Source organism: Cricetulus griseus (genome assembly GCF_003668045.3).
Source record: "Cricetulus griseus strain 17A/GY chromosome 1 unlocalized genomic scaffold, alternate assembly CriGri-PICRH-1.0 chr1_1, whole genome shotgun sequence".
In the NCBI taxonomy this organism is placed as follows: Eukaryota; Metazoa; Chordata; class Mammalia; order Rodentia; family Cricetidae; genus Cricetulus; species Cricetulus griseus.
This window is the reverse complement of record NW_023276807.1, coordinates 30,492,873-30,508,625: the sequence shown is the minus strand read 5'-3', so window position 1 is coordinate 30,508,625 and position 15,753 is coordinate 30,492,873. Positions and strand designations below refer to the sequence as shown.

At 43.4% G+C, this 15,753-nt stretch overlaps 1 protein-coding gene across 2 annotated transcripts in view; it reads right to left on the bottom strand.

Moving 5' to 3' along the window:
• The window catches only part of Clic5 (chloride intracellular channel 5), a 147,770-nt gene that overhangs the window by 92,119 nt on the left and 39,898 nt on the right, over positions 1 to 15,753 (bottom strand). Inside the window, exon 1 of one of the 2 annotated variants that reach the window (XM_027387440.2) lies at positions 3,324 to 3,386. The exons of the other annotated variant lie outside the window; for it this stretch is intronic. Within the exon in view, the coding sequence (XP_027243241.1) occupies positions 3,324 to 3,386 (63 nt within the window). Of the gene's footprint in view, positions 1 to 3,323; positions 3,387 to 15,753 lie in introns of those variants that run through there. 2 annotated transcript variants of the gene reach the window in all.

Below are 15,753 nucleotides of genomic sequence, written 5' to 3'. Positions count from 1 at the left end.
CGCCATACAACTTACAGGAAAATGGAAGGTAAGGCATTTGTGGCAATATTCAATTTACAAAGCACTTTTGCCTGTATGATCCCGTGGAATTTTCACAGCAAGTGGGTGGTGACCTCGTTTGCTTAACCAGAGCACGTCCACACAATCCTGGTCACATCTATTCTCTCAGTCTAAGCACCACAAACAGTTCCCTTCACTCTCCAAGTATCTTGGTTTGGACAATGAATTGTTCCAATTGGCATCGCCTTTGTTATTAGTTATAAACATTTCTGGCTAAAGAAGAGGCCACAGGAACTTGTTCATAGTCAATCTACTTCATTAGAGGCAGAGAGATGACTTGGGTACAGGTTTTGTGTAACACCGAGAGCCTAACTTGTCAGAATAAAGTATAAGGAATTGATGATGAAACTCAGTTGGTTGAGTGCTTGCCTAGCATGCATGAAATCCTGGGTTCGATCGCCAGTACCAAGTATATTGGCCATGGCGGTGCATTCTTAGCATTCAGGAGATGGAGGCAGGATGACTAGGAGCTCAAGGTCATCTTTAGGTACTTAGGGAATTCAAGGCCAGTCTGGGCTACATGATATGCCAGTAAATAAATAGAGCAAGAACTGGTGTATTGGTGTTTGGGGAAAGACAGGGTATATGGAGCATGGAGCTCCAGAGATGAGGTTTGAGTCTGCACGCTGCGTGCTGTCTACTTCAGAGCATTTCATACCTCCCTCGAGCTCACGTTTGCTCAATGGTGTGACACTAATCCCCTGTTCTTGTAGCCTTTGGTATTGAAAGGGACAGACCTCAGTTCACCAAGTGCTGTGACTGCAAGCATCACAAGGTCCTGTGAGTCATAATTAAGTGTTTTCCTCATTTTCCACAAGAGTGAAATAATCTTCATGTGAGGAACTAATGAGGTCATCGCTGTCACTGTGCTCCACATGAAGCAGGATGCTACCATTTATCACTACTATGATTACTATCGTCACAGCAATAGAAACATGGCGACTGTTGAGCACATGGGAAGGGAACAGCTTTGACATTCACTAAGCAGTAGTGTGGAACGGAAGACTTGATGGTATGCTAAGTTGGGGGCTTTCTTTCACAGGCTGTTGAAAATGACCAACATTGTGGCTCCGGGTGGGGCCTCCTCTATGTGAGTTACTTCAGAGGGACCAAACCCACCTTCCCCTTCAGAAAGTACCTCTGCTTCCCAACACCAGATCCCAGAGACATTCTTTCTGTGGGAATCCAAAAGAGAAACTTCAGATTTGAGGAAAGTCTGATTCTGCAAACAGGGCACCTGCTCCCCCAAAATGGTACCATTGGAGGCTCAGAGCAGCAGCCCCATTCTAGACTCTGCTGGTTTTGTGTTTTTGAGACAGGGTTTCTCTGTTGTAGTCCTGGCTGTCCTGGAGCTCTCTCTCTGTAGACCAGGGTGGCTTTGAACTCAGAGATCCACCTGACTCTGCTTCCCAAGTGCTGGTATTAAAGGTGTGCGCCACCACCATGTGGCTGACCCAGCTTGTGTGCATACTCTGTGACCATAACAGTAACCAAAGCTCAAGAATGAGGATGGGAATCAAAACGGCTCTGTCATCAATCTGGTCTGAGAGCCATCAAGTCCTGTGTGAGTCTCACTAATTGCTTCTCTTTAGAGAAAAGGCAGATGACAGCACAGATATTCTAGAATTCTCTGGGTGCTACTTGAGCTGCAGAGTAAGCTTTTTCATATAACTAGACAAAATCTCCGAATGCTGCCAACATGAAATTCCAAAACACAGGTAGAATTGGTTTCCACGCCTGGTAGCATGGCAAAGGGCTCCTTTGGCTCAAAAGAACCAATTTGTGTTTGAAACTTCTCTCGGGGAATCTGACACCTTGAAGTTCCCACTCCCAGGGAATCTGAGCAAGTCCAAGAATGGCTGTGTTAAGGAAGGCAGCAAGCTGTGTGAAAGCTGTGTCCATTCACCCTCCAGGCTGGAGGCCTGGGTGCTTGGGCTCAGGGTACTCCCTGTGGCTCCCATGGCCCCATCCTGTCTAGTCGGGCTGTGTTCATTACGTAGGTCAGCCAACACACCTAAAACTGCCCAAAGGGGACCTAGATCACTTTGTAGACATAAAATAAGTTGTAACAGAATATATATATATATATATATATATATATATATGAAATTCAATATGTGTGTTGAATAATGTGTGTGTTTCAAAGGTGTCAAAGAAGAAAACATTGTTGTTCATGTTTACACAAGCCTAAACCTTCCTGCAGAAGTCTATTCAACTGGCTTGGAAGCGGTGGTTTGAGCAAAGTAACACCTTTTGGCTTCCAGGTTATATGCACACCCTTGAAATGCCAAGTGTCTTCCTAGCACTCAGCACTCTATTCTAGGAAAAGGGCACTAGGTTTTATCCTCCTTTGTGAACCGTCTAGGTAATCAGGCAGCAGAGCTTTCCCCCTCCCCCAAGTCCTGGAGACTGTGTTTGCCCAGAGCCCGCTTTCCTCCCGCCTCAGGTTTCCAGGTTTCTGCTTCTGCAGTGTCCCCAAGGAGGGCTGATCAAATGTTTCTGCCTATGCCCGCACACCGGCTTCCATCCTTCTCCAGCAAAAGAAATACAGGTGTTGTCTTGCTCCTGCGCTACTGCTCACCTAGTGCCCAAGAAGCAGGGGCTTAATTTGGTTCTGCAAGATGGGGCTGCTTTGCAGCCTTGAGTAGGCTGACTGGCAGGTCCCCTAGTTAAGGAGACTGCCCCAGAGTCATCATGACAGTGACAATAACATCAGAGAACAGGGTGTTTGTTTTTTCCTCTCCAAGCCACCAAGCAAGAAAACAGTTTTGTGACCTTCACTTTTATTTTAGTCCTTCTGAATAAAAGAGGAGAGGTGCTAGGAAATGCTATTTTTGTTTTTGCCAAAGATCATTTTTATCAATGCTCTTCCTTCTCTCCCTCTCCCACCCCTCCTCCTTCCTCTACTGTAGAAGAAAAGTTTACTGGTCCAGCCAGGTTCTCCTGTCCCTATATCTGGGGGCATCCTTCAAGATCAGCCAACATCACTGCGTCCCTCGGAGTTCAGGATCCAAGGTGGTGATCTGTCCTACAGGGTTTGACAGACTGCTGGTGAACTCTCCACGAAAACAGCCACCTGCCAGGTTGAAGTTCACTCCATCCTCCCGGGAGCCCCTTGCAGAAAGGCCAACGGCAGAACCATGAGGGCAGGGCACTGAGCTTTGCTCCCTAGGGAGGGTCCCGAATCCCAGAGGGATCTGCGCCCTGACACTTGAGATCACTACAGGGCCAGCGCGGAGACAGGCCCCCGGATGCCGACCTACCTTCACGAAGAGCTCGATCTCGGGGTCCCTATCGTCCCCATTAGCTGTCGCTGTGTCCGTCATGCCGTCGGCACTCCGGGCCGCGGTCCCGGGCCGGAGAGGCGCCACCTCTGCAGCGCTTCAGGCTCCTGCTCACGGTGGGGGCCTCTCTACTGTGCGGTGTTTAATTTTTTTTTTTAAGACCTCCAATTTCTCCAAGCAAGGACAGCGATGTCTGAGAGATCAGCGTCCCAGGTGTCACACAGAAAGAACCTACTTCAGGAGCCAGCAGGGGGCTAAAGGGAAAAGCCAGCTAAGGGATTGACAACAGGTCCCGGGAGCAACAAGTGCCTGGCTGCTGGGAGGTGTCACAGGATCCGCGACTGTCAGCGATCCCGCGCGGCGCCGGGGCGACCAAAATAGACCACGGCCGCGGGGCGGGGTCAATCCGGGCGGGGACTTTGCGGGGGGGGGTGTGACACCGTGGGAGCTCGGCTTCAGCTGGGGCCGGTCACCCCCCCAAACCCCGAGGCTCAGACAGACAGTCCCCAAAGGCCAAGTGACGTCCTGCAGGGGGTATTGAGGGACCTAAGGCAGTCCCCAAAGGCCAAGTGACGTCCTGCAGGGGGTATTGAGGGACCTAGAGGGAGTGGAGGCCAGAGGAGAGGTAAAGAGACCGTGGCTTTCAAGGTTTTTAAATGTATACATTTTTATTTTTTTCAATAAAGCCGTTCAGCTAGCCCAAGTTACTCTACTACCAAAAATTATGCATTTGTAAGGCGGCCAGAGAAAAGGAAAGAAGGGAAGATCCTGAACTCACAGCATTTGCAGTCTTTGCGCTGAGCAAATAGAGAAGGGGCGGGGCAGGAGCCTGTGAGAGGCAGAGGGGTGACCCAATAGGGTCAGGTGTACTGGAGTCAGGGATCTGTGGCTTTCAACTTTATGCCACCTTGCTTCGTTTATTTTCCTCTGCTTTCTATTCCTATTTCTCTCTCTCTCTCTCTCTCTCTCTCTCTCTCTCTCTCTCTCTCTCTCTCTCTCTCTCTCTCTCTCTCTCTCTCTCTCTCTCTCTCTCTCTCTCTCTCTCTCTCTCTTAACACACACACACACACACACACGCACACACACACACACACACACACACACACACACACACACACACACACACCACACACACGTTCAGGCAACAGAGACTGGCCTTGAATGTAACAAAGACTGGCCTTGAATTCCTCATCCTCCTGTCTCTCTAACCTTCCAGTTGCTGGTCACAGGTGCATGCCACCAGTCCCACTTTTTTTTTTTTTTTTTGAACTATGATACAGAGGGGAAAAAAAAATGCTCACATCCTGAGTTTATAGTTCAATGTATTTTCACCATCGGTTACCAACACCAGATGAAGGAATAAAATGTTAGTGACACCACCATAGGTTCTTGCTCCTTTTTTCCCCCTGCTTCTCCCTGGCCAAGGTAACCATTACCCAGGCCTGAAATAGTCTAAGGCGAGAGTTAGGCTTAGTAGGTTGAGGTTAGTAACCCTGTTTTCTTTTGGCCATATTTCCCTTGGATGTATAGTTAGGAGGGGAGTTGCTGAATTATAGATATGCAGGCATTCTTGATAAACATTGTCTTGTAGTTTCCTAAAGTATGTTTCCCTGCCTTTTGTTTCTTTTTAAAAGTTGTTGCAGAGCCATCACTCGAGATCCAGGTTCAATACCCAGCACTCACATGGCAGTTCACAACTATCAGTAACTCCAGTTTCAGGGGGATCCGGCACCCTCACACAGACATACATACAGGCAAAACACCAATGAACATAAAGTAAAAAAGAAGAGTAATACTAAATTATTTTTAAGAAGCAGTTACAGAGCTGGGGAGATGCTCAGTGTGCAAAGCTCTTGCCAGGCAAGCTGAGGTCTTGAGCTGGGCTCAGCAGCAGCTATGTAACTGTTGGGCAGGCTTGGTGACCTGTCTCTGTTCTCAGCGCTCTGGAGATGAGCAAACTCTGGTTCAGGTGAAAGACCTTGCCTCAATATAAGACAGAGAGCAACCAAGGAAAGCACTGGGTACCTTCATCTTTACAAGTGGTGTTATTAGCCTGATTTTATATGAGGAGAAACTGAGGCATGGTGGACTTAAGATACTAGGCTCTGGTTATCAAGCTAGGAAGTGGGAGACTCAGAATTTGAATACAGATGAACTGATATTTCACCCTCAACTACTCAGCTAACTGCTTTTCTCACACAGTACACACGAAACTGAGGGAAATGAAGATGTAGTCCTAACAATGGAAATGAAAATCTACTTCAGTGAAGTAGTCACAGAGGGACAACTTCAAGGCTGTCACACAAAATAGGCAGATGGAGGGTTTGGGCCTGAGTTTGAATCTAAACTGCCTCCCGGTAGTCCATGTCCTAAACACTCGGCTCCAGCCATGGCACTATTGGAATTTCTAAGGGTGGGACCTGGTCGTAGACGACAGTTGGGTCACTGGGGCCATGCTGTCAAAGGGGGTTGTCTTAATTTTCTATTGAAGTGAGAAGACACCAGGGCCAGGGTAACTTACTTTTAAAAGCACTGAATTAGGTGCTTGCTTTTCATTTTAGAGGGTGAGTCCATGACATCGTGGCTGGGAGCACGGGAGCAGACAGGCAGGCAGACATGGTGCTGGAGCAGTGGCTAAGAGCTCACATCTTATGAAGAGAAAAATCAAGACTGGGCCTGGCATGGGCTTTAGCAACCTCAAAGTCCACCCCCAAGGACTGGCCATACCTCCTACAACAAGACCACACCTCTTAATCCTTCCCAAAACAATTCTACCAATTGGGAGATAAGTATTTAAACAAATAGCCTAAAGGAGCCATTCTCATTCAAACTACCACAGGAATTAAGGAACCATGCAAGTCCCTCTCTTTTTGCTGTTTAAGAGGTAAAGGCCTCACTCCACACAAGTTCCTATCATTGTGTAGAATAATACAAGAGGTCCTAAGCAATGAGGCCAATTGATCTAAAACTGAACCCAAATAAACCTTTCTTCTTTTTAAGTAGATTATTTCCGGTATTTTGTTATAGCAGAAAAAGTAGACTAGTACCCAGGCGTTCTGTGGGACACCATGCTAAGAAACGTCCTAACATAGTTGGGACGGGAAGAAGGAAAGGCTACACACAGCCCGAGGTGATTTGGTTAAGACTTTCTGGTCATGTATGTGACAGGTAGGTGGAGACGAGGACAATGTGTTGTGGCCACCGTTCACAGACTCCAAGCCCAAGCAGTCCCTTCTTGTGAAGAAAGCACCACCAACATGCAATCCTTTGTGCACTTAATCAGGGTGAGGTTCAATTTCTCAACTCCTCCTTGCTTTCAGACTTACATCACCTAAGCCTTTAGACAAGCAGTCACTTTCACAGCTGAAACTCTGCACCAGTGATGATATATCTAGGGAAGGGTCAAGGTTACAGAGGAGTCTGGGGCCTTCTCTGTGTATGGCATACCTCCTGTGCACTGGAGTGTGGGCAATGTTTTTAGTATCACTATAGCAAATGCAAACAAAATTATAGAGATAAAATCCTTGGGAGATCTTTCTAATGAAAAGTCCTTTACAGGAACTTTAGATCATGTTCTTGCTCAGGATCCAAGCAGTGTGTGGGATGATCTTTCTTTCTAAATTTCAAACCTGGCACAGCTAACCAGTTCTTTATTGGACTTAATTGGAAAACAGAAAGTTTCTGCTTATTAAAATTTCTAGAAATCATCACCCATTTGGACATCTTTTTTGTTTTGTTTTGTTTTTTTGTTTTTTCAAGACAGGGTTTCTCTGTGGCTTTGGAGGATGTCCTGGAACTGGAACTAGCTCTTGTAGACCAGGCTGGTCTAGAACTCACAGAGATCCACCTGCCTCTGCCTCCCGAGTGCTGGGATTAAAGGCATGCGCCACCAACGCCCAGCCCATTTGGACATCCTTACAAATAACTCATAATTTAAATACAACAATCCTTCATATTTTCTGCTTTTTATGTGTATGTGTGGGTGTATACCACTTGAGTGTAGGCACATACAGAAGAGAGTCAGATCCCCTGAAATAGGAGTTACATGAGATTGTAAACCCCCTGACTTGGGTGCTGGGAACCAAATCCAGGTCCTGTAAGAGCAGAAGTACTCTTAGCTGCCAAATGGTCTCTCCAGCCTACATCAGGCTTAGCTATCAACCATTTATGCACACAGTTTTAATATTAACTCGACAGTATGGATGATATAAAGGCTTTATTTTTATATCCAACTGTTGTGTAATATTACTTTAACTATGTAAAGATGTGTTACATTTGTTTATGTTTTAAATATTACTTTAACTATGTACAGGTGTGCGGCATTTGTTTATGCTGCACTTGTTTAACTATGTGAAGATGTGTTGCTGTTTTACCTTGCCTGCTTAAGGCACCTGATTGGCCTAATAAAAAGCTGAACAGTCGGGCATTGGTGGCGCACGCCTTTAATCCCAGCACTTGGGAGGCAGAGGCAGGTGGATCTCTGTGAGTTCGAGGCCAGCCTGGTCTCGAGAGTGAGTGAGTGCCAGGATAGGCTCGAATCTACAAAGAAAAAAAACCCTGTCTTGAAAAAAAAAAAAAAAAAAAGGTTGAACGGCCAATAGCTAGGCAGTAGAGGGATAGGTGTGGCTGACAGGCAGAGAGAATAAGTAGAAGGAGGAATCTAGGTTCTCGAGAGAAGAAAACAAGGGAAAAAGAGAGGAAGATACCTGGGGCCAGCCAATCAGGCAGCCACCAGTCAGCCAGACACAGAGTAGAATGAAAGAAAGATAAAAAGGAAGAGGCAAGATTCAAATGAAGAGAAACAGTTAAGTGAAGTTATGAGAGCTAGTGGGGCAAGCATAAGTTAAGGTTGAGCATTCATAAATAATATTAAGTCTCCATGTCATGATTTGGGAGTTTGTTGGTGGCCCCCAAAAAAGCCTGCTTCACCCAACACTGCCAAAGCATAATTGCTTAGCGTCAAGAGTAGCTGTGACCAACAGAAAATGCTTTACTTCACATTTTAGCCCATAGCATTATAAACTCAGCACAAATTTTAGATTAGTATTTATCAGGAAAGAACTGCAAAAATGCTTTTAATGTTCATTTCCCAGCACATGGGCTAAAATTGGACCCAGAGAAAGGAGATTACCATTGCCCAGGAAACACTAATGTGTGGCTCTGTATAATACCTGTATTCTTGTATGACTATTGAAAGAAAAAATACAATATATTTGATAGGGAGGTTGATATATTTAAATTCATTAATATGACAAATGCAATGTAAAGAACAAAAGTTAAAGGATTTGTATAATTGTACAGTTCATGGAATTCAATTGAAACGCTTGATTGTTTGCCATACATATAAGAAAAGCTTGGTAGTCCTACTGTAACTCCCAAATAAAGACCTATATTTTATACAAGGAGGTATAGTAGAAAAGCAGATAGGGCTGGGGAGATGGCTCAGCAGTTGAGTCTGTGTACTGTTCTAGAGGCCCAGCACTCAACTCTCACCACCCATTTCCTGTGGCTCACAACTTACTGTAACTCCAGCTTCAGGGGCTCTGATGCTTCTGGCCTCTGGAGCACCTGCACACATGTGCACAACATCCCACCAACATATGTACACATAGTTTAAAAATAAACCTTTAAAAATCAGATAGAGAAGCCAGAGAAATAGCTTAAAGGTTTAGAGCACTTGTTGCTCTAGCAGGGGACCTGAGTTTTATTCCCAGCATATACATGGTGACTCACAAATATCCATAACTCCTGGGCATCTATGTGATGTGCATTCATACACATACCATAAATCATATAGAAACTAATAGGAATTTACAGGCCTACATCCAGAACTATATAAAGTAAATGTGGATGATCTAATCATAATAGTTAAAGGATAGAAATTTTTGGATTAAAGAAAATAACAATCAAGTCCCAATTATATATGGTTATACAGCCTACTTTGAGCAGAGTATCATTAAGTTAAAAGTACAAACATGGGGAATCTAACCATACCATGCAAACACTAAGAAGAAGAAAGATAGAAGCTCTGTTTTTGTCAACCAATATAGACTAAGAAGCAAAGAACTTGTCAGAGATATGGAGATATTACTTCGCAATGGGAGCTATCTCGAAAAGAAGGTTCAAAGCCAGACCAGCCCAGACCAGGCATATTGGAACATACATGCAATGATAGCATTCGGTGAGGCTGAGACAGGAAAGTCAAGGCCAGCTCTGACTACACAGCAAGTTCAAGGCTAGCCTGGAGTAAGGGCGTGTGTGTGTGTGTGTGTGTGTGTGTGTGTGTGTGTGTGTGTGTGTGTGTAAGAAGAACAGAGACAGAGAGAACCTTAAGCATGTATATAGCTGATAATGACAGAGCCTCAATTCAGATGGAGTAAAAGATGATGGATCAAAAAACAGAAAGTGACAAGAACACACTTGCAGTCAGAAATTTCAACTCTCCCTCTTATTAACTGTCAGCTCAAGAAAAACAGCAGACAACACCTCCATGAAGGCATATAGAGACCTGATAATATTGTAAAGTTAACGCATGTTAACTTTACATGGTTAGTATGTGTGGGATATTCTGGGCAATGGTCACCAGAATACATATTATTCTAAATTTTTTCAAGGAAACTTCACCAAAGGACCATATTCAAGTCAAAGAATAAATTCAAATTTAAAATGAAAGCATGTCTTATGACCATAATAAAGTCAATTAGATTGTTGTCAGAAAGACACAACCCCCCCCTACACAAAAATCAAATACTTGGAATTTAAGCAACATAATGAAAGAAATTCATTAACCATCAGTGAAGTCTTGAGGATAATTGGAAAATAACTTGAACTGGGTTGAAGTGAACATAATACAGAACACTGAGTTTTGTAGGGTGCAGCTGTTATACTCACTGGGGGGGGGGGAAAGGGATATGGTAGGAAAGAATAAAGAAGTCAAATCAGTAATCTGAAAGTCTACCTCAGAAACTAGAAGAGGAATAGCTAACTGTACCCAAAGCAACTAAAGGAACAAATAAATAAATACATAGATAAATAAATAAAAGTAAATAAGTGTTAGATCAGAACTGATTGAAAAGACAAAGAAAGAAATAGTAGGATGTGATTTTTTTAAAAAATAAGATTTTCTAAAAAAGAAAAAGAAATCCACAAGGCTGATTATTCACACCCATCTAGATTTTAGCACGAAAAAGAGAGAAGATGTGTTACTAAAATCGGATATGGAAGATAGAGCCATCAACTCCATAGGAGTGAGAATACAGAGATGCCAGATAAGCCTGCTTAAAAATTGTCTGCATCACTTATACCACTTCTACAAAATGTATGAAATCTTGAAAGACAAAAAACTAACAAACTCACTCAAGAAAATGTGGATCATCTGACAGGCTCTCTGTCTAGGAAATGGTTCTATTCATACTTGAGAAGCCTGCAACAAGCCAACAGCAAAAGATCTGGAAGCCCCAGGCGTTTCATTAACAAATTCTACCAAACATTTAAGATACAGAAACACCAATTCTATAATTATCATTCAGAAATGGAAGAGGGGGAATCAAAAGACATTTCAGGATGTGTAAGAATTTTCACAACTCATGGACAAGTGAACATCCCATGTTTAAAAATTTAATAGGCAAAAGATACAAACAGACATTTTACCAAAGTCCTAAACATGAAAATACACTTAGTGCTCTTTCATGAAGATACGGGTTAAGACAGAGATACTGTAATGTGCCTATTAGAAGGGCTGACCTCTGCACTTCTGAAAACCCTATGTGCTAGCACAAAGGCAGCTACCATTCTCAACTTCTAGAGCCTTTCTGCAGAACAGTTTAGAAATTTGGTGTGATTAGTGGGGGGCAGGGGAGGAGGGGAGGGAGAGGGAACTGGGATTGGCATGTAAAACAAGCTTGTTTCTAATTTAAATAAAAAATAGGAAAAAAAAAAGAAGTGAACTCATACAAAGCAAGGCCAATGGGTCACCTTAAATGAGAAATGGTATCTCGTGAATGGGTTTAGGAATACGTTAATTTTAATAAAATGGAGAATGTGTGTGTGTGTGTGTGTGTGTGTGTGTGTGTGTGTATCTTGGTGTGATGGCAAGCCCACTTTCTGGGTCTTACCACTTCCTGGGCATGATTCTAGAGAAATGAAAGTTCTTGCTGACCTAAAACGTTGAACATGAATGTTTACACAGTATTATTTATAATGACCCCAAACTGGAAACAATGGCTAAATGAATCAACCAATTGTAATACACACAAACAATGGCACACCATTTAGCCATCAAAAAAAAAAAAAAAAAGAGTTGCTAAGTGGCACACACATGAATAAATCTTAGCTGTAGCAGTACAATGCAACAGAAAGGCTGCTCTCAAAAACTTATACACTCTACAGCTTAGTTTCCATGACATTCTAGAGAAGAAAAATGTAGAGTTGGAGAGATAAGTGGCAGGCAGCAGTTAGTTGGGGAAAGGTGCTAAAACCAGTATCCTGTCTGTCCCGTGTGGCCACAGGCATCTCTGAATGTGTTAAAATACACAGATCTGCATTTACCCATGGTAAATGGTCTCTGTGTGAAGTTAAAAATTATCAAAGTTCTTAAATAATTTCAAAAACTATAAAGCCAGGGCTAGAAAGACATTTCAGTCAGTAACATGTTCATCATACAAAGCACAACTTCCTGAGCTTGATGACCATAACAAATGTAACATTTTATAAGGCCAGGTATGGTGGCATGTCCTGGGAATCCCCACACTCAGAAGGTAGAAACAGGGGAACCCCTGGGACTTGCAGGATGTCCAGCCTTGCCTAAGTAGCAATAAACAAAAATTACCCATGGTGGAAGGTTCCTGAGAAACAGCACTGAAGTTGACCAGTGAGTCTACACGAATTCACATAACACACACACACACACACACACACACACACACACACACACACACACACACACACACACCACAAAATATGAAGCCATCGTTTTGCTTTCATATCCTCCTTACCATGCACCCTTTGCCCCAAATTTCATCACACCATTAACTTAAGAAATGCAAAACAGACCCCTGAAACAGAAAGCAAAACAAGACAAACAGGAAAGAAAGTAGCTTTTAGCTGTCCTTATACAGATAAAAATGTTAAAAAGAGTATACATTCACCAATATACATTGTCAGAGGAAGTAACCTCCTTCCAAAAAAGCAACAATGACTGGACAGATGGGATCCAGTCAAAACCAAAACACAAGGAAAATGTTAAATCCAGCATCTCCATGTCTGGTCTCTGGGGCACATGGTGCCATGACATACACTCCTAAGAACTAAACACAGCTAGGACACCCATGCCACAGCCTGAATTCTGGTCTGCTTGAGATATCCTCCATAGGACTGATACATCCATTTCTTTGAGCTCATCCTTCCCCAGAACCTTGGGGGACACACAGTGTAGACAAATTCTTTGCATCAATGTAACAGGAATGGCCTCTTGTCCAGCCTTCCCTTCTCAAATCTCAAACTGGCTTGGTAGTCCATCACTCCAGTCAGCATTCTGGTTTTCCGAGTGCCTGCCAGAATCAGTCACTAAGCTTCATTTACAGCGTCTTCTACTTTGCTGACCTGGAATCCCACCCTTTTTCACATCCCTTCTTCAGACCAGTAACAAAGGCTGGAACCAATGGTCAGATCTCGGCGACATCAACAGCAGGACTCCACCTTTCTAGCAATCCTTCTTATCACTCTGGCAAGACATCTGAGAAGAACAACTCAAGGGAGGGACAATGTATTGATGCATTTGTTATTTATTTTGGTTTTGGGAAATAGAGTCTCGGGTATCCCAGCTGACCTCAACTTAACTGTTCAGCTAAGACTGGACTTGAACTCCTGAACCTCCTGATTTGGCACTCGGGGTGCTGAGATCACAAGCATGTGTTTGGGATTATAGGCCTTATTTTGGATTTTAGTTCCTGAGATTTCAGTCCCTCATGGTGTGTTTATTAAAGGAACCAACCAATCAACTAATAGCAGAAACCTCTTTCATCCACAGCTTCACCCTCTACTTGGGTCCTGCTTTTCCACAGGCAAAATGAACATTACAGTAAAGCATTTTTATAAATTCTAACTTGTACTAAAACATGAAAAAGGTTACATAATATAAATGATAGTTGGCATTTACTAAGATTCTGCCATGTACTGGGAGTTCTGAATCCCTTATTAGCTTGCATCATCTCTGTAATAGCCCAGTGACTGGGTGTTATTAGTCCCATTTCACAAATGAGGAAGCCAAGTCTTTCGGAGGCTGGATAACTTGTTTGGAAATAAGTACCACAGCAGAGCTGAACCTCTTTCTAGCTATCCTACCAGTAAAGCCCAGAACATCAGCAGAGCCTCTCTGGGTACACAGATGAGAAAACACCCAGATTTGGATGCACCTGGAGGTTATACCAGCTTATAGGAGTGATGGGGTCAGAGCAGGCTGACCTTGTTGAAGGAGTAAACAGATGGGCTCAATGAGTCTGGCATTCTGCTTAAGAGACACCCAGAGAATAACTGAAAAAAAAAAAAAAAAACCAAACAAACATACAAAATGAGGAACATAGGGACCCAGGGATGGCACACACAGTTTTAAAAATAACCAATCTTAGGAAAGGAAGCCATAGAAGCCAAAGGCAAGCAAAAAGAAAACTGAAATCAGGTTCTGCAGTATTGACCTTTGGGGCAGAATTTAGTGAGTAGCTGATTATTTTCACTTAATAGTCAAGTTCTTCCTTTAGCACCAGAAAGATCTTAATACAGCTGTTTCACAGGTGTATCTTGGCAAGGATCCAAGACAAATACATGTAACTTTCCAATCAAAAACCCAACAACCTAACTGTTGCCTCCTGTTATTCTGACCTGCATTTCTTGAGTTTCTTTTGGCTGATAGGCCCAGCATGTGAATAAAGCAGTATTTAATAACTCAGAGACTCTGGGTTTTATCCCAACATCTCAACAACGGAAAAGATGAAAAGCAAAACAAAGAGTAACTCAAAATGGGTGTGGCCCAAAAGAGTGGGAAATGGGGAGGAATAAGACAGAAGACAATGGAATGGAAACCAATGCCCATCCATCGTGGTAGCAGAGTGTTCATAGGAAGGAAGCAAATGCTCTGGCCACACAGATAAGTTTCAAAGGAACAGTAACTGACGGGTCTCCAGTTTCTTTGCTTTTCCACACCCGTCTCCATTCACTGCCCATTAGGTTTCAGAGGAACTTCAAAAGGGAGCTGGAGGCCTGTGGGGCCAGTTCTAGAACTTGCATCAGGAATGTGTTTGAGATCACTTTTTTCTTCTGCTGGCCTAATAGAGAGTGTAGAACAGGACGAGAAAGCTGTGACTCCCACTTGTCCCTGTGAGGCCAGGCTGACTGAGAGCAACCCTGACAGAAAGCAAGGGCGGAGATATGGGGACACAAGAGATGTGGAGAGGCCAAGTGCTCCTGTGCTGTGCCGTTTGAGTGACTGGATCTCGAGTGCTGGAAACTTGAAATGTCTGGAGTTGTCTTTCCTAGAGGTCAGCAAACTTCTCCTTTGGCTCAGACTGCCTTATATTTCCCAAGGCTCACAGATTTACATCAGAGTCAGGTAGAACTTACATAGAGTAGAGAGGACTTTGGTATGAGCTGGTTTCTATGATAAAATAGACCCCCTAGGGGACTATTACCAGGTGGGCAAGAGTCAACAACACAGTGATACACTTAAAAAATGGGCCACGTCCTGGTGATTGAAAGTAATATTCTTAAAGTCCCAGATTCTCATAAAAAGGCCATGCTGTCTTTGGAGGTTCTTAAAATACAAAGTGAAAGTGAAAAACATGTGCAGAAACTGCCAGAATTCCAGAGAAAGGTGATGTGCATGCAGGTGTGGTGGTTGCAGGTGGCTGAAGAATAGAATAATAAAACCATAAAGTAGTATTTTATGACTCACTTTTTTTTTCAGCAGACAGAGCACCTTATAGTATAATGAAATGGACAGTGAACTAGGAGCCAGAAACACCGACAAGTTTGAGACCTGGAATGTGGCCATCCACCTTCTCTGAGCTTCAGTTTCCTTGTCTACAGTCTGGGGATAAGAGACCAGTTAGTCGATTCCCACCTGTTAGCTATATTTCTTAATACAATCCACTAGAGATGTGAGCAACAGTTTTAGAGTCCTCCCAAGGACTTCTAGGAACACCTTTATATTTATGTCTATTTCCTTGATCCCATTTATCTCTTAGATATTTCTTTCCAGTTAGGGTTCCTTAGAAAGGGAAGAAATATTTGCACATACTATTCCCTTGTGGTGAAAAGGCAGACACTGAGAAACTACAATAGGGCGTGGAGGGGGCAAGCAGAGAAAGGCTCTGGCCAATCTGTCACTGGGGAGGTAGCTTTGATTCTATTTTGTCAC